Below are 21,972 nucleotides of genomic sequence, written 5' to 3' on the forward strand. Positions count from 1 at the left end.
ATCACCAAAATGAAAAACAAGGACATGTTCTTAAAGAAAAAATGGCACTGAGCTCGAATCTGACCTTCATTCATTCCAACTCCAAGTATATTGAGAGATATGTGGAGTTGAAATTTTAGGTACATGAACTGAGTTGCTTCGATTTGGCCTCAAAGCAACTCAAACTTCTTGCATACATTGGTAGGACTTCAGACAACCAAAGAATCAATAGAATTGAGCAAGAATTTGAGAGAATCGAAGACTTTAAAATTTCTGGAAAATACCTTCAATGGAGGTCTGGATTCAATTGATCTTGATCTTGCTTGTGCTTGATCTCACTCCACTTGCTTACAGGAGAAGGATTGAATGGGTTAGAAGCTATGGATTCCTGGAGAATTGAATTCCAAAACAGTGGAGATTCAAGCTCAAATTCAAGAGAATTTTTCAGGCTTATCCTTTGAGAAGTGAGGGTTTGAAATAGGGGATTAAAGTTGGCGCAATTGTGTGTCCATTTCTGAGCAACTGAAGCTCTATTTATAGCTGGAATGGTTGATAATTGCACAGTCTAATTCACTTTCCAATTTTGGCAAATGGTGATGCAATGGTGCATGGGCGCGCATAGGCCCATGAAATTATTGCTTGAGGTCCACAAATGAACATCAAATTCTCTGAAGTAAGCTTGGATTGCAAGGCAAATGTACATTGATGTTTGAAGTTTGATCCATGCCAAGTGATGTCACCCTGTTTAAGCCATATGCAACCTATACATTTCTTGTCCAAAATGAATGTATTTGAGATCTTTGGAAAGGTGAGATCAAGAGGAACAACTTTCGTGTTCAACACTTTTTCATTTGGAGATTGGAACTTGGAGGAATTTGAGGTGGAAGTTTGGAAAGTTTTGACATATCAAAATTTTTCTAAGTGTCAAGCCATATGTCTCAATATTCCACCTTGCTTAACTTTTTATATGAGGCTCAAATGAGAAAAGCGTCTTCTTCAAAGTTGAAGCTATATCAAATATCTTCAAAATGGTCACCAATTTCATGTCATTTGGATTTGAAATGATAGAGTTATGCATTTTTGAAGTTTGGAAAAATCACTTGATCAATGGTATAGGTCAAAAGTGACCTATAATATAACCTCATATCACATGCTCAAAAAAGTTCAATTAGCTCCCACTCCAAATATCAAAGTTGAAGTAGACACATTGAATTTGATTTTGCAACTTGTAAATCTTTCATCTCATAAAAATTGAGCAAGTTATGGCCTTGGGAAGTTGACTTTCAAATTAGGGTTTAGACAAAATGACCTATAATGTTTCAACGTAGAAAATGATTTTCCAAGAAAAACTAGCTCTAGGTCTCAACATGAAAGTTGTTTGGAATGTCATTTAGAGTAAGTTTTCGCTTGGAATCATTTTCATATGGTGAAAATTGTAGGATATAGGGTCTAGGGAGACCCAGTTTTAATCAGATGAATCTATCTGGCCAACCACCATCAACCAACTTGCTAATTTCCAATTCTCTTGACTTTCTTGGCTCATGGTAGATCATATATGCATAAGATGATGAATTTTGAAGTGTCCCTTGAGAAATTTGATCAATTGGTAAGATAGCTTGTTGGAGAAGTTACTCAAGATACCCAGTCAAAATAGGGTTTCCAAGGCAAATCACCCTCAAACTCTTGAAGAAAACTTGATAAATATAACATGTAGAGATCATTGGGACTCATATATGATGCTCATAACCATTCTTGAATGAATTCTTGGTTGTGCTCTTTGTTCATAAGGGTCTCAAACCCTAGATGTGAACTTGATGAATCAATGAGATCATGCCCTTCCTACAAAAGAGTTAGGCAAATGCAAAGACATATTTTTGGTATTTTGGTTAGTAAATTGATAATATACAAGTATGATATAATCAAAAAGTGCTTGGTGATCTCTCCCAAAACAAACCCAATGAAGGAAGGGTAAGGAGGATGCCAAGACATGATCCCAATGCTAATGCATATGATGGAATTACATGAAGAAAAACCAAGTTTGACGGACAGGGGGTTGTGTGTATTCGGTCTGAAAATGTTGTTGGGGGTTTGATGTTGAGGTGTTAGGTGTGTAAGTCATCTGGCGTGGGTCGTACAAGTACATATCCTCGGCGATGAACTGAAAACCAATTGATCTGTACCAAGCCATATAAGTACGACTTGGTTTTTCTTCAGTTGGCATGACTGCGTCAGTTAAGACATGGTCATGGCGGTGCTTCCATTTGCGACACTCCGATCTTGCGAAGCTTTGCCATGGATTGAAGTTTCATTGGTTGTTAACTTTGCGCATATGCCATTCTCCTAGGCTGGCTGGGGGATCTGGGATGTTTTGGGGGCATACCAAACTGCAGCTTCACACGATCATTGTTGTGCATCTCCACAGTTGTGAACCATATTATCGATGTGCATGCAGTCTATATGGTCGTGTCTTCAGCGTTGACCTCATGGTCATGATCCAAATTAAGGTATGGACGCCAAATGAACTGAAATATGAAAGAAGATAGGATTATAATCTAGGTAGAAGAAGTTAACAAAATATAACGAAATAATTAAGTTATTATCCTTACGTCTGTCGGTCGAAGGTGATCCAATAGGTTGCGATATTGAGTAATACAATGTCTTGGACATCTGTTGTAACTCATTCCACGTGCAGACCATCTACACCAAAAAGTCAAAAAATATTAGTTAGAGATAATAATCTTTAAAGAAGTAAGTAAAGATATAGAAATTTAAACAACTTACTTTTGTGCATACGGAAATGTGAAAGGGTTGTTGTCGACGGGTGCTAGGGACGGTAGCCTTGACCAACCCCATGCTTGTAGCAAAACAGCACATCCAGAAAATGTAGATGTGTCTTTGTGTGAGTTTTTGCACAAGGAGCTATAGAGATAGGCTAGACAAGAAGATCCCCAACTATAACTTCCTATTCTATCTACATGTCTAAGTAAAGGTAAATACATAATATGCATGCTAGAACCACTACCTTCGGGAAATAAAAACGAGCCAATTAACAGCATAATGTAACACCTAGTTTTTATTATTCAAGCATCTTCGGTAGAATGATCATCTAAGTATAAACTATTATAGTACGACTTAAGGCGTGAAAGTAGTATACCTTGACCTCTTGCGTTATCATCTAACAAATCAGTCTCCAAGAGATCCATGCAAATTGAATTTGCATAATTGGTTTTACCATTAATAACCTTACCTTCAATGGGCAGTCCCAAAAGCATGTAGACATATTCTAACGTCATGGTACACTCACCGGTTGGGAACCAAAATGTGTGTGTCTCTGGTCGCCATCTTTCGCGTAAAGCTAGAATGAATTTGTTATCTACGGACCAAGACAAAATCTTGCTTATATGACCAAAATCGGCGAGTTCAACATAAGGTTGAATCATCGGGTCCATATGGACATATTCGTGGACCCGAGTCCGGAACCTTGATACATCCTATAAAAGAAAGAACAAAAAACTTGACTAAGTTAGTATGTTAAAATAAAAGGGGGTTGGTGAAGATGAAAGAAAAAAAGTTAACAAAAGAAAAAACTTACATATGTTGCGATGTTTGCAACCGTTCCTCTATGTGATTCGCCCATTGTGAGGATAGACATTTTGTCGGGGGGTTGGTGCAGATGAAACTACAAGAAGTTGTTGCAGATGAAATTGTAGAAGAAGTATTGTAGAAGAAGTATTGTAGAAGATGTAGTGAGAGTGGTGGTGTGGAAGAAGTGTTGATGAAGTGGATGTATTTATAGGCAAATGGATGGGAGCATGAAAATTTGTGCTTGCATGGTGTCTCCACTTGAATTGGCAACCATGTACAACCTTTAAGAGGCGTCTCCATTCAAATTGGCGCCTCCATAGGGACATGCATGAAAGACCTAGGTCTGATTGCTTGGTTTCAAGGTCTGCATGCATGCTGTGACAAGGTGTCGCCAAATGGGTTGGCGCCCATGTGCAAGGAATGAATGGGGGCGCCAATTCATTTGGAGTGTGTGTCTGCATGTATGACACGTGGCTGTCCTCTCTCTTGCATGCTGAACATGTCACTTCTTAGTAGCTTTCATGATTGACACATCATTTCATAGTAGCTTGCATGTGCGACACATCAGTTCGAACTAGCTTGCATGTGCGACACGTCACTCCGAACTAGCTAGCATGTGAGGCACATCATTTCCCTATTTAAGTGTCTTACTATCAATATCCAAGACACTTCACTCACATTCATCTGCAGCAAGAAAATAGTTTTCATCTGCACAATGTCATCTTCACCAACGTTCACTACAACGGTGAAACATACGAGTCTGAGTTGTATGGTTTTTATTTTCGAAACACTGATACCATTAGACTCACGATCAAGAGAAATGCAACCTTCTTGCATTTGAAAAAAAGAATACAATCCTGTATAGGATTGGGTATTGTGTCAAATATCACGTATCAAAGTCCAATATTTTTTTAGAACAGTCAATGCAAGTTTTTTCCCCTTAAAGTACGAGATGATGAAAATGTTGAATACATGTTTGTTAGTCATGAACATTCAGGCTGCAACTGTATTGAGTTATACATTACTCTTCAACCATGTATACCATCTCAATAGTCTAAAATAACCAGTCAGGATGAATCTGGTGAATTTGATCCACAATGGTCAGATGACGTCAACCCAGAAGCAGAAGTAGAAGTGGACGTCGTTGATGAAGAAGAAGAGGAGACCGAGATACAGGTTGATCACATGCTGAATAACGACATTGAAGATGATGATCAACCACCACCAATACCTCCTAGTCATGTCTACAATCCGCCTTAACATATGACAAATATGGATCTGCACGACGATGAAACATCCAATAGTGTTTTCTATAATTCGTATCCGAGATCAGAAGGCGAATTAAAGGTAGGAGACATGTTTCGTACTAAAGAAGAATGTGTTCTAGCTATCAAAAAATTCCACATGAATAACTCTGCTGATTTTACAGTGAAACGCACTGATTCAAGAAGGTATGTTATCGAATGTCGTAACATGCTTTGTAAGTTTCATTTGGCTGCGTCTTACAAAAAGAAAATGACTCTTGGGAGATCGCTTCAATAGACCCATCTCACAGTTGCATTGCAACTAACGTTGAACAAGATCACGGTAAACTAAGCGATGCGTTGATATGTCAAGACATTCTGCCGTTGGTTAATAAAGACCTATCAGTGAAGGTGAGTATAATTATATCCCATATCAGAACAACATATAATTATACTCCACCTTACAAGAAAGCCTGGATTGCGAGAACAAAGGCTATTGAACAAGTATTCGGCAACTGGGAGGATTCATACAAGGAATTGCCACGATTTTTATGGGCACTAAAAACATATGTCCCAGGAACTGTGTAAATTATGGAGACATTGCCAACGATGATGCCAAATGGAACCTGTGCTACAGGTAATAGAATCTTTCACCGTCTATTTTGGGCATTTGACCTGTGCATCAAAGGTTTCGCATTCTGCAAACCTATTATTCAAATTGATGGCACTTGGTTATACGGAAAATACAAGGGTACTTTGCTCATGGAGGTTGCACAAGACGACAACAATAATGTCTTTCTCATTGCCTTTGCTCTGGTTGAAGGTGAAACGGTTGGTGGATGGGGTTTCTTTCTTCGACATCTCAGAACGCATGTGGCTCCACAAGCAAATCTCTGTTTGATTTCTGATAGACATGCTGTCATTGAGAGTGCCTATAGCAACCATGACAACGGATGGCATGATCCTCCTTCTACCCATGTCTATTGCATCAGACACATTGCACAAAACTTCATGCGTGCTATAAAATATAAGAATCTTCGTAAGAAGGTGGTGAATGCTGGGTATGCTCTAACTCAGCCGTCATTTCAATATTATCGTGATGAAATTAGACTGTCTAATGAAGACGCAAGGAGATGGCTAAATAACATACTAGTAGAGCAGTGGACAAGAGTATTTGATAGAGGTTGTCGATGGGGACACATGACAACAAACCTTGTGGAATGCATGAATGGGGTATTCAAAGGAATTCGGAATCTGCCGATAACCGCCTTGGTAAGATCGACCTATTATAGGTTGGCTTCTACGTTCGCAACCAGAGGTGAAAGATGGAGTGCGGTGTTAATGTTCGGGTAAGTATTCAGTGAGTGTTGCATGAAGGTCATGAAAGAGGAGAGCATCAAAGTTAGCACACACGCTATAATAGTCTTTGACCGTCATAGGCAAAATTTCAGCGTCCAGGAAACAATGGATCACAACGAGGGAAGACCAAATTTAGCCTATGCTGTTAGACTAAACAGAAGTTGGTGAAATTGTGGAAAATTCCAGGCCTTCCGCATTCCTTGCTCCCATGTCATTGCAGCATGCGCTTATACTCGTCAAGACGCTTACAGTCATTTATCTGATGTGTACAAGACCGTCACCATCATGAATGTATATAATCAAAGCTTCTCGGTACTACCAATGGAGGAATACTAACTTCCATATGAATGTGATATAGTTTGGCACAACGACGAGATGCGTAGAAAGAAAAAAGGAAGGCCAAACAACACACGTATCAGGACAGAAATGGATTCCATAGATAAAATGATAAGATTATGTAGTATCTGTCGTCAACCAGGAGACAACAAGAACAATTGTCCCAATCGAGGAGCATCATCTGGGTCTTAAGCTTTTTGTAACATTATATTTCTGTAACCTTCAATCATTATATATCATTAAGTTTTTGTTACAATGACGTTCACAATAAACATCAGTACAAAATAAGCTATCTGAAAACAGAAATATTTCTAACTGATTACAACAATCAAATTGATGTCATCTCGACCGAACATCATTTCCCTAGCATCCTTATCAGTCTTCATTCGCACCCAACAAAAGATACTATCGAGTCACTCAATACTTCTAATTTTTCCCCTTCTGGTATTTTCCCATCTAACCAACGAACCAGCTCCCTCTTTAGTTGATCGAACGTAGTGATGTTCTAGAACAACATTAGCATCTGAGGTTTGTCTCTCGCATAAATCACCTTTCCGTATCGACGACGAACACCGAACATGATTGTCAAATGAGAGCATTGAGATGTGGAACAATGACTAACACAACGCATCTATTTATAACACAAAAATTGCATTTTACACTAAGGCGTCAATCGAATTGGCGCCTCCTCTCAAGCTATACACAAGGGCGCCAATCCAATTGGCTAGGGCACATGCCCTAGCCAATCCAATTGGTGTCTGCATTTAATTTTTAAGAGGAGTCGCCAATTCAATTAGCGCTTCCTCCTAAAAGTGGGGTAATTTGGGATTTTTTTGAAACCATGGGTATTTTGGAAATTTCCTTTAAAAAGTGGGTTATTTTTGTAAATTTTTTTAAAAAAAGCTTCACATTTTTTAATAGAACACAAAAGTTCATTTTTTATGAAAAACATTTTTTTATGAAAATTAAAATAAAAATCTCATTGAATTAAAGGAAATTACCTCGAAAATTTCTCTAATTAAAATACCGGTTAAAAATATTTAGAATATAATTTTTTAATTAATATTTAGTATTTATGTAAAGTAATTTTATACACTCATCCACTAAAATATCATAATAACAAATTATATATATATATATATATATATATATATATATATATATATATATATATATATATATATATATATATATATATATATATATATATATATATATATATATATATATATATATATATATATCAAAATCAAGTGTTTTGAAAAATTATTTTACAACCAAATTAATTGTATTTAATATTAAAATAGGAAATATAATAATGAAATAAGACGTTTGAATTAAGAAAATAAAAGGACAAGATTTGGTGTCAAATATGTTGTCATGCATTAGATAAAATTAATTAACATTAGGACATAAAGTGTCAAAGATTTTGAATTGAATTTTCTAATAATATATTTCCTTTTAAAAAAAAGTTGTTTTGTTTGAGTAATATAATAAATGTGAAGTTTTTCTATGTTTGAAAAATATGCTTTTGTATGAAGAGAGGATAAAAGAGAAAAAGTTAATAATATTACTTTATTGATGAAGATTTGAATTAATTATCTTATTGATAAAAACAATAATATCAAAACTATCAAATACAAGGGCATATCTTAGCCATTAAAATAAATTAAGTTAACCATTATTATTTAGTGGCGTCTTGATTTAAAACCTTGATTTATTTGATCTTATCCCTTTTAAAAGATACTACAAAATATTTGTTAAAAACATATTTTCCTAATAATTTTTGCCAAAATTAAAAACTTTATTTTATTATGAGAATGAAAAAAATAAAAAATTTGATAAGTTCATAGGAAAAAAACAAATTTAACATTTGATTCTTGGTACAATTTTTTTAAATTTTTTTAAAAATAAATTTATTTAAATAATAAGTTTCCAAGTTTTATTGTTTTTATTCTATTTTTTTATTGGTAATTTGACTTTTCTCAATGTATTGTTGTTCTGTTCATGCATGGACACTTTTTAAACAATATAATATTGAAACTGAGATTTAAAAAATTAAAATTTTCCTAATATATTCATAATAATTTATCAGACAGAATAATTATTTGTTAGTTTTAGTTTACAATTTAATAAATATTAATTTTATTCTCACTTAAAAATTTATCTATTTATAAATTCAAAGAACAAAATCTTGAGGAAATAAATTATCATCAACTCCATTTACAATAAAGGAAAAATAATCTGGCCACACGTGTGATATTAAAAGTGAATCAATAAAACTTATAAAATACAGCTAGGAATGGTTATGTTATATTTTCAGTCAAAAGGCATATTATTTTTACTCAGAAATAAGTTTCAATTAAAAACTTTTGCCTAAAAAACAAATTCTCAATTGAAAAGTTTTGTCAAAAAAATCAAAGATATTAAAGACATCATCAGCATCTGTTTATGAACGAAGAAGAATAAAAAAAGAGAAAAGGAATAGAATAGGCTTTGAAGGAAGATGACTATAGTTACAAAAACATTCAAAGAAAAATTCAACAGAATATTTATTCATTCTATAATCTATGGTCTCCCACTCATAGCTCTAATTTACCTATACTTTTATTCCAACTCCTTTGCTCCATTTCTCATTCCCATTACCTCCATTACTTATAACTCTTCACTTCCAATCTCCACTCCATTGAGAGAAGGTAAATGCTTTATGCTTATACTAATGCTTTATTTTTCAGTTTTATAGTGTATTTGATATTATTACATGGAATTGCAAAAAAAAATTATTAATTTATATTTTTTTTTTATAGAGAAAATAAAACCTTATGAGAAGCCATGTGACTATACAAAAGGAAGATGGGTGCGTGACATGAGAGGACCTTTGTATAATGGAACAACATGTAGTATTATCAAGAGCAAACAAAATTGCATAGTCAATGGAAGGAGTGATACAAGCTATCTTAATTGGAGATGGAAACCAGATGAGTGTAATCTTTCAGCTTTTGAACCTAACATTTTTCTTAAACTTATCAAAAACATGAACATAGCTTTTGTTGGAGATTCTTTAGCAAATAACCAGTTAGAGTCCCTTGTTTGCTTATTATCCACGGTTTCAAAACCACACCGAATTCGGCATGAAGGTACGGATTCGACGTATTACTTTGCTTCTCATAATGCAAATTTGTCACTCTATTGGGCACCATTTCTTGTGAAGGGTGATCAAAGGAGAAAGGATGGACCTCCCTATAATAAAATATATTTGGATCAGGTGAATGAGTTGTGGGCTAAGAATATAGCTCAACATGATTTGATTGTGTTGTCATTTGGTCATTGGATGGATGTTCCTTCAATTTACTATGAGGGTGATTCTGTTATAGGTTGTTTTAGATGTCGAGAATTTAAACTGAAGTATACTGATATTGGATTTTATGTTGCAATGAGAAAGGCTTTGAGGATTACACTTAATAGTATAATTGAGAGGAAAGTTATTAAAGGGAATGGAATTGATGTGATTGTGAGAACATATTCACCTACTCATTTTGAAGGCTCTTGGGATAAGGGTGGTACTTGTTCAAAGACAGGGCCATATAGAACCGAGGAGAAGAAACTTAAAGGAATAGATGCAGAGATAAGAAGACTTGAGATGGAGGAATTGGAAAATGTTAAGGAAAAAGCTAAACAGAATGGACTTAATTTGGATTTGCTTGATATAACAAATTTGTCATTGTTGAGACCAGATGGTCATGCAGGTGCTTATTGGAATTCTTTTCCATTTGCAAAAGGGATTCCAAAAAAGGTACAAAATGATTGTGTTCATTGGTGTTTACCCGGAGTCGTTGATACTTGGAATGAGATTTTTTTTGAGATGATGAAAAAGGGAAAATCCCACCTAGACATTGAAAAGTGATGAATTATTCGATCGATAATTTTGATATTTAGAAATGATTTATTTTTATTATGATATTTTCATAGATTATAATGTAAACAATGTTATTATATACTTTATTCATATTGATGAGAGTGATCATGATTTTTTCATCATGGTCCGACATGTTAGTGAACCAATCTCTTAAACTAATTTATGTGTAAGAGGAGGTGAAGTTTAAAATAAGATTCTGAAGAGGTTAATGCCTGAAGATCAGACTCTGAAAAAGTTAGCCTATGAAGATCAGACTTTGAAGAAGTCGGCTTTTGAAGATCAGAATTTGATGTCAGTCAGAGTTCAAAGACCAAGGTGATTCTGATAGGTCACTATCAGACTCTTCTTCTGATCACGTGAAGACCTAAGTTATTTTTGAAATAGATAGCTGGGATGTATCTTATATTTTCTTTTAAATTAAAAGAATTTCAAATGGCCTTTCAACGACATTAACAATTTGAAGAAACATCTAAATGTCTTTATTGAAGCTTCTCAAAGAATTTCCTGTACATTTTCTCAAACGTCTCTTTTCCTTCTATATTTAAGGAGTTGTAGACTTGAAGAATAAACATGGGCTATTGGCATTATAAAAGCAGTTACTCTGTCAAAAGATAAGCACAAGTTTTAACATAGGATTTCGTATCTTTGTATATTCTCTAAATCCCTAAGTCTTAAGAGTTTTCTTGCATTGTAATTTGTCTACACCTTTGATTTTATATCAAGTGTTTTACCCCAAACAATATTTTATCTGTTAGGTAGATTCTTAAAATTCTCTTATTTAGTGTTTGGGCATTTGAAGTCTCTTGCTTGTGGGCTTGAGCATATAAGTCTCTTGCTTGTGTGCTTGAGAAATGAAAGTCTCTTATTTGTGTGTCTGAGTATAGAAGTCTCTTACTTTGTGTTTGAGCATTGAAAGTCTCTTGCTTATATGCTTGAGAAAATTGTAAATTTATGTGGTTATAATAAAAATCTCTTGTAAGTACAAGGAGACTGGACTACTCTCGATTAGTAAGAGAAACCACGATAACTTTGTGTGTCCTTCTTTCTTTCATTCCTTGTCTTTTTCTTATCACTCACCTCTGATTAGTTCAGAGTATAGACTTTGTATTTAGATTCTGACTAGATTTTTTGAAAAGAAAGAAAAAGTCAAAAAATTTCAACCCCCTTCTTGTGTTTTTCTCACCTTTAGTTGGAATCAAAGTACGATCTATCTTAAACACGTAATAGTGGTATATAAAATATTTTGAGAGAAAAACATATTAAATCATGTCAAGAGTATCTGAATCTGATAGTGGTACTCCTAATCCACATGCTACTATTAATCATGAGTGTAGTACTTCGGAAAATAATAACTATACAGCTAGAGCTCCAACTTCCAGTGGAGACTCAAAAAAGTTTGAATGGTGGAAAATCAAGATGTACACTTATATCATAGGTCTTGAGGACGAGTTGTGGGATATTTTGGAAGATTACATTGAATTCCAATTAATGGAGTTGTAATGGTAATTTAGAGAAAAACTCTCACACCTGCTCAGAAAAAGATTTATATAAAACATCATAGAGTTAGAGGTATTTTGGTAGATGATCTACCTCAATATGAATACATTAAGATTATTGACAAATCTACCACTAAAACCATTTTTGAATCCCTATGTGCTATATATGAAGGGAATCAACAAGTAAAGGAAGCAAAAGCTAATATGTTGGTTAAACAATATGAACTGTTCAGAATGAAGGAAGAAGAAGATATTAAAATCATGTTCTCAAGGTTTCAAATTCTGGTGTCTAGACTTCAGGTTTTGAACAAAAGCTACACAACCTATGATCATGTCAATAATATTCTTAGCAGTCTTCCTGTCAGATATAGACCAAAGATGACAACTATTCCGGAAGCCAAAGACTTCAACACATTAAGTATTGAAAGTGTTATAAGCAACCTCCAGAGCCATAAGATGGAGTTCAGTGGTGATGAATCTACGAAGAAGTCAAAGTCTTTTGCTTTGAAATATCTTACTAAATCTGCTAAGGCTCCTCATGTCTAGAAGTCAAAAGAAGCTTCTCATGTAGAAGGTTTTGAAGAATATTCAGATGATGAGGAGATGACCTTTATTATCAAAAGGTTTCAATATCTGGAAAGGAAAAAGCAATGGCTTCATAGGTTCAAGGTCAAAAGCCAAGAAAGATTATCAGAAGGGATGCTTCAACTGCAAGAAGCTCGGTCACTTCATTGCTGGCTGTCCAGAGTTGCAAAAGGATAAGCAAAGAAAGGAAGCTATCAGAAGGAAAACTTCAGAAACAAGTTCAAGAAGAGTCTCATTACAACATGAGATGAACTTGACAAAGAAGATGAACTAGAAAAAGATGAAGAATAAGCCAACTTATCTTTGATGGCTCTTACATCTTCAGACACAAAATCTGACTCAGATTCTAGTTCAAAGTAGGAAGAAGAGGATGAGGTATTCTATAAACTATCTCATTCTGATTTAATTACTTTCACTAAAGGCCTTATGGGTCGGTGTCAAGAAAAAGCCAAGCATATGAAAATATTGAAAAAATAATATGATCTTCTGAAAGTTGAATTAAAATACTCTCAAAACAAAAATGAATCTTTAGAAAGAGATAATATTGCTCTAGTAAAATAAGTCTCTGATAAACCCCTTGATGAGCATGAAACAACCCTTCAGAAGTTTATCATAACTAGCTTTAATAGAACAAAACTTGCATCCATGATTTATGGTGTAAGTAGAAGCAAAGGAGAAGGTTTTGGTTACAAAATTTAAAATGCAGGGGAAGAAAATTTAAGTGGAATGGGAAAGAAAATTTAAGAAGAAACAAAAAAAAATAATTACAAAAAAAAATATTTAGAATTGAAAAAAGAAGTTACATGTTGCACAAGCGCTGCCTTTGCGAAATATCAACAGTCCCGGGTAATGATGCCAAAAACTTGATGACTTCTTGACAAATGTACCGATAATGTCACAGTAATAAATAAGATCGGATCCATAAAGGTTGTTATTTAAGAATAAAAAATTGTGCAATGCGTAGGTGTCGCATCCGCGAAAAAACAATCGGCGGGACTCAAATAAAAACACAACACAGAGCCGCCACTGCGTGTTATTTATCCCAAGATAGGGAAAGGAAACGCTCAGAGAAACCTGGAAAAAGCATGGTCTCGCGACCAAAGAGAAAGGGTAAGGGAGTCGGTTACGCAAGGGGAAGGTATTAGCACCCCTCACGTCCGTCGTACTCGACGGGATCCACGTTCTAAAATAAAGAAAAGGTTGCTAAACATCACACACACACAGGGAACACAGGTGGGGTTAAGGAAGAGAGCTCGATAGGACATCGCATCCTATGCCTACATATCTCGTCTGGAACGAGAATCAGAGCCACTGTAGTTCGGCTCACGCACGCCAAACAAACAAACAAACACACAGGCAAACATGGAGCCTGAATGCCAATCACTGGGCTTACATCAGCATCCGAACCAAAACGCACACAAAACGGCAAACGTGGAGCCCGACCGCCAATCACTGGACTTACGTCGGCATCCGAACCAAAATACACGCAAGAAGATAACAAACAAACACACACAAAAAGAAAAAAAAGTGCCCGGAGAGACCTCGCACGGTCTCCTGCCTACATACCTCGTCTGGAACGAGGATCCGGGCGATGTAGTTCCCCCTCAAGGGAAAGAAAAACTAGCCAGAAACCAAGGGAAGACACACTACCAGGGAGCTGGACTCGAGCCTAGTGTTGTCATGCATCTTTACCCTATATTCAGGTTTCTACCTACTTGCACAACTGCAAGCTAATCCTATCCAGGAAGAAAGCAAGCATACAAGCATACAGGCATCAATCAAAATAAAACAAGCATTTCAAACAAATATTCACATAGCACACACTATAACCAGTCAAGTGAGGCTCAAACAATGGGTTTGACTGCCGAAGCAAGTCATCTGTGCAAGGGTATATTCGCTCTTAACCTTGCCATTACGAGGCTAAGGTGAAGCAGATGAAAGGTGAGTGAAGATCAGACTTCACAGCTCTTATCCCTAACCAGGGAGAGCTTCAGACAAAGGAGCGTGGGTCCAGAATGAAGGGACCCTTCTACGCTCAAAGACTCTGACTCGATTGTGCAACAGCACAAGATCTTGGGTTTGTGTCCCAATGCATCAACACACAGCCGTGTGAGCAGAGGGACGACTCACAGAATAGTGGGGGATAGATTGCATATCCCTTTGATCCACCAATTGCCTCATAGAGGTCTTTCACCTGCTTGGCACAAATGTAAACAACCACAAACATCGCCTCTTAAGGAGGACTTCAGACAGTTGCCTGGCCAAGTAACAGGCCAGGTCTTCCAGACTACATGAAGAATAGAAGTCCTACCTCAAGTGGTTTAAAAACCAAGCAGCAGCAAGCAAGTTCTTAAAGAACTGTAAGCGACTAAATGTACCTGAAATCAATCAAGTATCATCAGTACTCAGACAGACAAACAGTAAACAGCAAATGTTAATCAGTTAATCTGTACAAACAAGTAACACAGGTTAATGCACACAAGTGCAAGCTATAAGCCCAAGCTCAAGCATCACAACCTACAAAACAAAGTCATGTTAGTGGACAACATCAAACAATCTCAATTTAATTGATTTCCATTTCTCTCCTTAAGCCTTTTGCATTTCAACCTGAAAATCCACACCAAATGTGAGAAACTAGACCACTAGGCCAAGCCTAGGGTCCAAAAGGGAGAAAAAAATCTAAACAGCAAGTAATTCTCAACCAAAACCAAATTAATGCAAATAGAAAGCAAATGCAATTGATCCCATACTCATATCATTCACCATATTCATTTCATGCACATGTTGGTACAAACTAGGTCAAATGCAACATCAAAAGTCCAAACAGAATAACTTCAATCAAAAGCATACCAAAACAATTCCAAAAATCCTCAAATAATTCACACCTAAACAGGACCTATTCAAGGTATAGCATGTCAATTTTCAGATCAATTGGACAAAAGGAACTAGGTCAATGAAAATAAAGAAATCCAGACACAATTATCCAAACCAATTCATAGCATCAACACATGCATTCACTTCAAAAATTCATAAATCAATGAAATCAAGTAAGAAATGAATGGGACCAAAACAGTGATGTCCTACAATGTGTCTACAATCAGCACACCAAATTTCACATTCATCCAAAACCATATGAGAATTTCACACAAGATATACAAACATGTGTCACACAAGCTTGCACAATGAGCCAACAGAGAAGAAAAATATCAATCAAATTGAAAATGCCATAGAAAAATCCAGAAAAATTCACATAACATCTCAACATGTCAATAATCATCCATGCAAAATTTCAACCCATTCCAACAATCATAGGCCAGGCAAAAGAATGAAGTTGACCTAGCTAGGTGTGACACACATTGTCACACCTAGATTCAAAAAAACATATCTCACTCCTCAGGTATCCAAAAATCACAAACTTTATATGTAAATCACCATCAACATGTCTAGAATGAGCTCAAAAAATTTCAGGAATTTCTTTTAATGTATGAGCATTTCACTTTGAAAATGGTAAAACATGCAAAAAATGCACACAAGTCAAAGATTAATAGGCCAGGTCAACATTTCACCATGCACAACTTATGAAACCATGCCTATAAAAAACTAGAGAGAATTTGGGAGCTATCAAAAAAAATCCTCATAATTTTTGGATTAACCAATATTTTTTTATGAATTTTCTAAGGTTTAAATGAATTATTGGATAATTATTTAAGTTGTGTTAATTAATTAAATGAATTAATGGCAATATCGTAATTTTTGAGTCCCAGGATCAAAACTCCGTGTTTCAGTAATGGAGTGTCATGCTGTGAGTGGCCAGAAACGGAGGGAAACAACTTTCAAATGTGGCAAGGCGCGCGCATGGATCAAACGATGCCAATTTCCAGAAAATCCTCTTCATCTTCATCGTGTTTTCCAGATTTCACATGAACACCAAGAACATCAAAGTTTCACCAAAATCATCATGCGAATAGTCATTGGAAATGTCTGAGTGAGTAGAGTCCAAATATCATGATAAAAACGTCCAGAAATTCACGTATGAAACGAATCGATTGAATTAGGTTTTGTTCTCAAATCTTTCAAACACGATTTCTCTCAACTCACTCACTCATTCCAAAATCTAAAGGTATCATGATAATCTATGTCAAACAAACTACAAAACGCATACAACAGTTAAGAAAATAGCGAGATTCGATTTGGCACCTTGATTTGAAGTCAATGATGAAACTCGATGTTACAAGGCGTGTGGATCCAAAACAGATGGAGTATGAGCTTCAGGATGTTGACTGGAGGTGTTAGGTTGATCCAATGCAGCTTCTAGCGGAAGAATTTTCAATTCACCATGGTTGAGCCAAGGATGAACAGTCACGATCCATGAAGATTCTCAATGCCAAATGCCAAAACAGTTCTAGAGGAAGATGAATGGAGCTTGAATCAAAAAGAAATTCGTGATTTGATGGAGAATTGGAAGAGTTTTGTGGAATTTTGTTCTTGTGTGTTCTTGAGAGATTTTGAGAATTTGGAGGGAAAAGTGGTTGCAATTTCTTGTGAATTGTGATTCTAATCAGAAGTTGGTTATGATTAAGATTAAATACCTCAGCTTAATCCATCCTTAATCATCCAATTAGCAAAAGTGCAAGTGATTAGCAAAATGTGTATTTACTAAGCAAGGGCAAAAATGCCATTTCACAATAGGCCCTGTGACAGCTCATTGACAGCTCATACACTCCCAAAATGACATGTGTGATGTGTTGCAACTTGTCCCATGGTCATTGGTTGTGTATTTTGCATTTTCACTATGTCATGGCACTTTATGCATTTTTCAAGTGAAGTTCAAAAGTGACTTGACCAAATATGAGACCTTGACATGTTATGACCATTCCAACCATTTTCAAATTGCATTTGTGAGGTGTTGCAAAAATCCCCATTCCAAAATTCTCATTATTTCTCAAGTTGGACCATTTTGCCCCTGGATCTTTTAACTGTGCACTTGAAATTTGACTTTTTGCATTGACCATTTTTGATGAATTCCAATTATGCACCATGAAAGTACATGTCAAATGGAGTTTGCACATAAAAAGATCACCCAATTTGGACACTCCATGTGGAAGTTATGCCCCTCTGATTATGGGTCTTTTTTGAAATTGAAAGGACCATAACTTGCCAACCATACATGGGAATTTCAAGTTCTTGGACTTTTTGGAAATGTGAGAACAAGATCTACCACTTTCATGTTGAACAAATTTTCATTTGAAGCTTCCTTGGACATGTAATTTTGTGGCCAAAAACTTTCCATTTTTGGAAACTTCCATTACAAGTCACTTTCTATTTTTGGCAATTTTTGTCTGAGTTTATTTTCTCCATTCTTGAGCTTTGAAATATCAAATAACACTTGTTCCAACATGAATGAAGTGTATCCAACTCATTCCCACCTCCAAATCCATAAAATCATGCACAGTTGACCACAGTTGACTTTTTCAACTGATAGATGAATTTGGCAATGCATAGATCAATCTGAGCCCCAATTCCCTGATGAAATGGCTCAAGGATGAACCCCTAGCCTCAATTAACTTAATAAAACCATAGAATGATCTCCACATACATCATAGACCCCATCTCCTGATTATGCCCTGATTGGCCCAATGCAACTGATTAGGGTTGACCAGTGGTCAAAACCCTAATCTCAAGGAATCAGCTTCAACACTTGAATCTTCTGATGACAAACCATGATGATGTATCATTTCAATCAGGATGAAGATCAATCTCATTTGAGAATCACAAAACCCTAATTTGGACCTCCACATCCTCAGATGATTAATGACCAGTCCAATGAAACCCTAGCTTGCACATGACCTCCTATCTTCTGATCAAGACTTGTGAGGATGACTTGCACAATGTAACCGCATGATATGCAATATGCAATGCCTAATGACCTAAAATGATATGCAATATGTTAAGCTAGTCCCAAGAGAGGAGGGCAAATTTTGAGGTGTTACAGTAGGAAATAGTAAATTGGCGGGGGGGGGGGGGGGGGGTGAGTTTGAAATGCGAAAATAAAGTAAAGTGTTCAGACAGAATTACGAAAGAGATCAAGTTGTGTATATAATCCCATATTTCTATAGTTGATGTTCGATGCATTACATGACTGGTATTAACATTATATCCCATAACGAATTAACAAAATCTCTATAATTAATCCCTTGCGATATAACTCATTAATCACTCCTCAAAGTTTTCTATCTCTAGTCCACTAGCAGAAGCAGGATTAGACAATGCAGCAGAGCGTTAATTCACTAGCTACTACCCGGGTCTCCTATCACTATTCAACCAACGTAAGCACAATAATTGCTCAATGTCCAACATATAGACTAATATGCAGTATTTCCCATGTGCCCAAAATCAGATTAAAAGAGTATCTCACTTAAAAACCATTACGAATAAGAAGTAATTGAATAGAATAATAGGTCAAGATACTCATGCAATATCAAATCAAACATATGTCCCAACAATATCAAAATATGTTCATCAAACACAATTTAACCTAAAGAGAATTAGTTACTCATAGTGCAAATTACAATACCATAAACAAATAAGAGAAGGTTCTTTAACAGTTAAAGATAAAGGCTCTTGTCGAGGATAAAATATTTTTGAACTGACGGCCCTAGCTTGCACCCATTGGAGATAAGGCTCCAAAGAGACGCAATCTTTTCTTTGAACGCTTTGTTGCCTTCTCCTTCCTTGAAAAAGAAACTCTCTAAGAAGATGGTGTTGGGCTTGTCCTACATTGGGTATCCAAACTGACTGTGAGCCAAGAAGAGGTACATTAGGAAACTCACAACAACTATCAATAATTGTCACCCCTTCATAAGCACGATCAAACCAATCAATGTCAGAATGAGTGAGAGACATAAGCTTTTGTGACCATAGAAAACCATTCTTGAGGTCCCAAAAGGCAGTAGACCGAGGAAAGTACGAAATAGACCACTTGTAGTGTAGAGTTTTACAACATATAATCATTCATCCCTTATGAAAATTCCTGATATGGACTAAATGGTAAACATCTGCAAGCAAGGTAGGAACTGGATTTCCAATTAAGAATATTTTGATAGCATTAATATAAACAAAGTCGCTAACATTAGGAAAAAGCAACAATCCATATATGAGCAAGGCAAGAATAGCCTCAAGAGCGTCCATACTCTTCATGCTAGAAAAATAAAGAGCTTCCTCTATCAAGAATTTAGCAGGCAAACCAAGAACTCCCCCTTTTGTAGTCAGATTAGCTTTGATCTCAGACACCCTTAAATGAGTAGCTTCTACAATGTCTTGATGCTTCAAAATTTATTCTAAACAGAAAAAGGGGACTTGATCGGGAATGAGTAGGCCAATCAAGTGAGAAAACTCCAACAAGGTAGGCACAAGCTGATAATCTGGAAAGGCAAAGCACCGGTACAATGGATCATAGAATTGAACCAATGTAGCAAGAATCCTCTCCATCATGTTGGTCTTCAAAAGAGGTAGAAGTCTCCCATATCTGCCTTTGAAGTCTTCAGGATTAACCATCAAAGATCCTAGCTCTCTTAAATCCTCCAATTTTGGAATTTTGAAAGTGTACTTTTAAGTTATTCTTCTTCCAAAATCCATAGTGAAAAATACCTATGATATTTGCAACAAATGCCTCTAAATTCCTTGAAGAATTTAATTAAGATAATGTTAATGAATGCATGGATGTATGCACAAGCATATCAAGATCAAAAAACATATGCAATATGTTAAATACCTGGGGTTCATAGGTTTGACTTCAAGAGCATGAGACCATGAGTCTAACCATCCCAACAAGGTAAGTGCTAAGGGTTTATCATCAGAACAAGAACCAAGGTTCAAAGAAAGTTCCCAGAATCATAATCCCATCTTTCAGATATTACCGGTTTGGATAACTACTTGTCAACCAATAATATTCTCAAGAGAAACTCATCTGAGTGTAGCATCGTGTATCAACTAATTTAGGTTTACACCTTCATAGTCACCACACTACATCCTAACAAGATTTAGTAGGGTAAAGGGATACTAAAGTCATTAACTTCTTAGGCTCCTAGGTCAAAGATAACAAATGTCTTCACGCTTGCTCGTTCAATAAATACTATCCTTAAAAGGGCCTTCACTGATTGAGGGATTCTCAAGTTAGCTTGTTCGAGATTACTCCACCCAAGCCAACTTGACTATACCACCCACCTATCTTAATATGCACTCAAGTCTGAATTAGGACTTATCTTAACATGAAGATCACCCAAAAAAATATAAATAAACAAATAATAAAGGATATATAGAAACAAGATAGGTATAACCCTCTTGGGAATGTCCCCAGTGAAGTCGCTATTTTTGTTGCGGTGAGAATCGAAGACCAAGATATTGGATTAACTTGACTCGCAAAACATTAATATCACCGCCGAAATTTTATTTTTCCAAGGGAAATGGAAAAGATTCAAAATAAACCAAAAAAAAACATGCATAGCAAATAGTGAAAACTAGAAGCAGAGCAAGTAGAGATCGAAGGTAAAGGGGTTGATTATACAAAGGGAAGGTATTAGCACCCTAAACATATGTAGTACTCTACATGAACCTTTTGATTTTATATATGTTTTTAAAATTTCTTTTCATTTTGAATGGGGAAATAAAAAGGGTTAAAAATGTTTTGGAAAGTGTTACTTGACTAAAGGTAAGTCAAAGTTTAAGTTGGGATGCTTCATGTGTTCTAAAGCATTGGGAAGTGTAATTGAAAGATCCATTGACTAAAAGTAAGTCAAAGTTTGTGTTTAAAATGCCTTAAGTGTACTAAAGCATTTTCAAATGTAATTGAAAAAATCCATTGACTAAAAGTAAGTCAAGCTTTGAATGAGTGTTTTAGTTTGAAAAAGGTTTAAGGTAGATGCATGAATGGACAAATAAAGTCAATAAACAAACAGACAGTTGTAGCACCTCAAATTTGCACCCTCCCATTTGTACATTCATTCCATTTTTAGGTCATTGACATTGCATTAACACTGCATAGTACATTGCATTTCATCATTTCATGTCAAATTGGTTTTAGAAGTTGCAACTTAATTTTAGAATTTCATTTCATATCAAAGCGGACCAAACTTGTTCATTTGCAATAAGGCCCATTCGTTTTTTTGTTGACTCAATTATCCAATTTAACCATGATCCATTTTAATATCCATTTAGAAAACCATTTATCCAATTTATCCAAATATCCATCAAGTCCTTTTTCATTTTTATATCCATTTAACCATTTCATTGTTTTAACCAATTTCTCAACCTCATTTTTAATATCCAATATACCATTCCATTTCCATTTTCAATTAACCCAAACTAATCCCACATCCATTAACCATTAAAAACCATAAACCATTTGATGTCCATGTTTTAAATCCATTTGTTACTAATCCGCATTTTTTAAATTCAATTCAATTTGCATTATCCA

General features: G+C 35.6%; 1 protein-coding gene across 1 annotated transcript; it reads left to right on the forward strand.

Annotated features, from left to right (window-relative positions):
- The first annotated feature begins 8,824 nt into the window (after nt 1–8,824).
- Nucleotides 8,825–10,928, forward strand: LOC127119368 (xyloglucan O-acetyltransferase 1). The gene is made up of 2 exons (XM_051049596.1): nt 8,825–9,199; nt 9,311–10,928. The coding sequence occupies exons 1-2, from the start codon at nt 9,010–9,012 to the stop codon at nt 10,405–10,407; spliced, it is 1,287 nt and encodes a 428-aa protein (XP_050905553.1). The 5' UTR covers nt 8,825–9,009; the 3' UTR covers nt 10,408–10,928.
- The last annotated feature ends 11,044 nt before the right edge of the window (nt 10,929–21,972 follow it).

This window comes from Lathyrus oleraceus, chromosome 2, assembly GCF_024323335.1.
Source record: "Lathyrus oleraceus cultivar Zhongwan6 chromosome 2, CAAS_Psat_ZW6_1.0, whole genome shotgun sequence".
In the NCBI taxonomy this organism is placed as follows: Eukaryota; Viridiplantae; Streptophyta; class Magnoliopsida; order Fabales; family Fabaceae; genus Lathyrus; species Lathyrus oleraceus.

Bases quoted from the DNA above. Each gene is read 5' to 3' on its own strand.
- LOC127119368 (XM_051049596.1), top strand. From the start codon at position 9,010: ATGACTATAGTTACAAAAACATTCAAAGAAAAATTCAACAGAATATTT. The intron at 9,200-9,310 runs GTAAATGCTTTA...TTTTTTTTATAG, and splicing joins CTCCACTCCATTGAGAGAAG to AGAAAATAAAACCTTATGAG.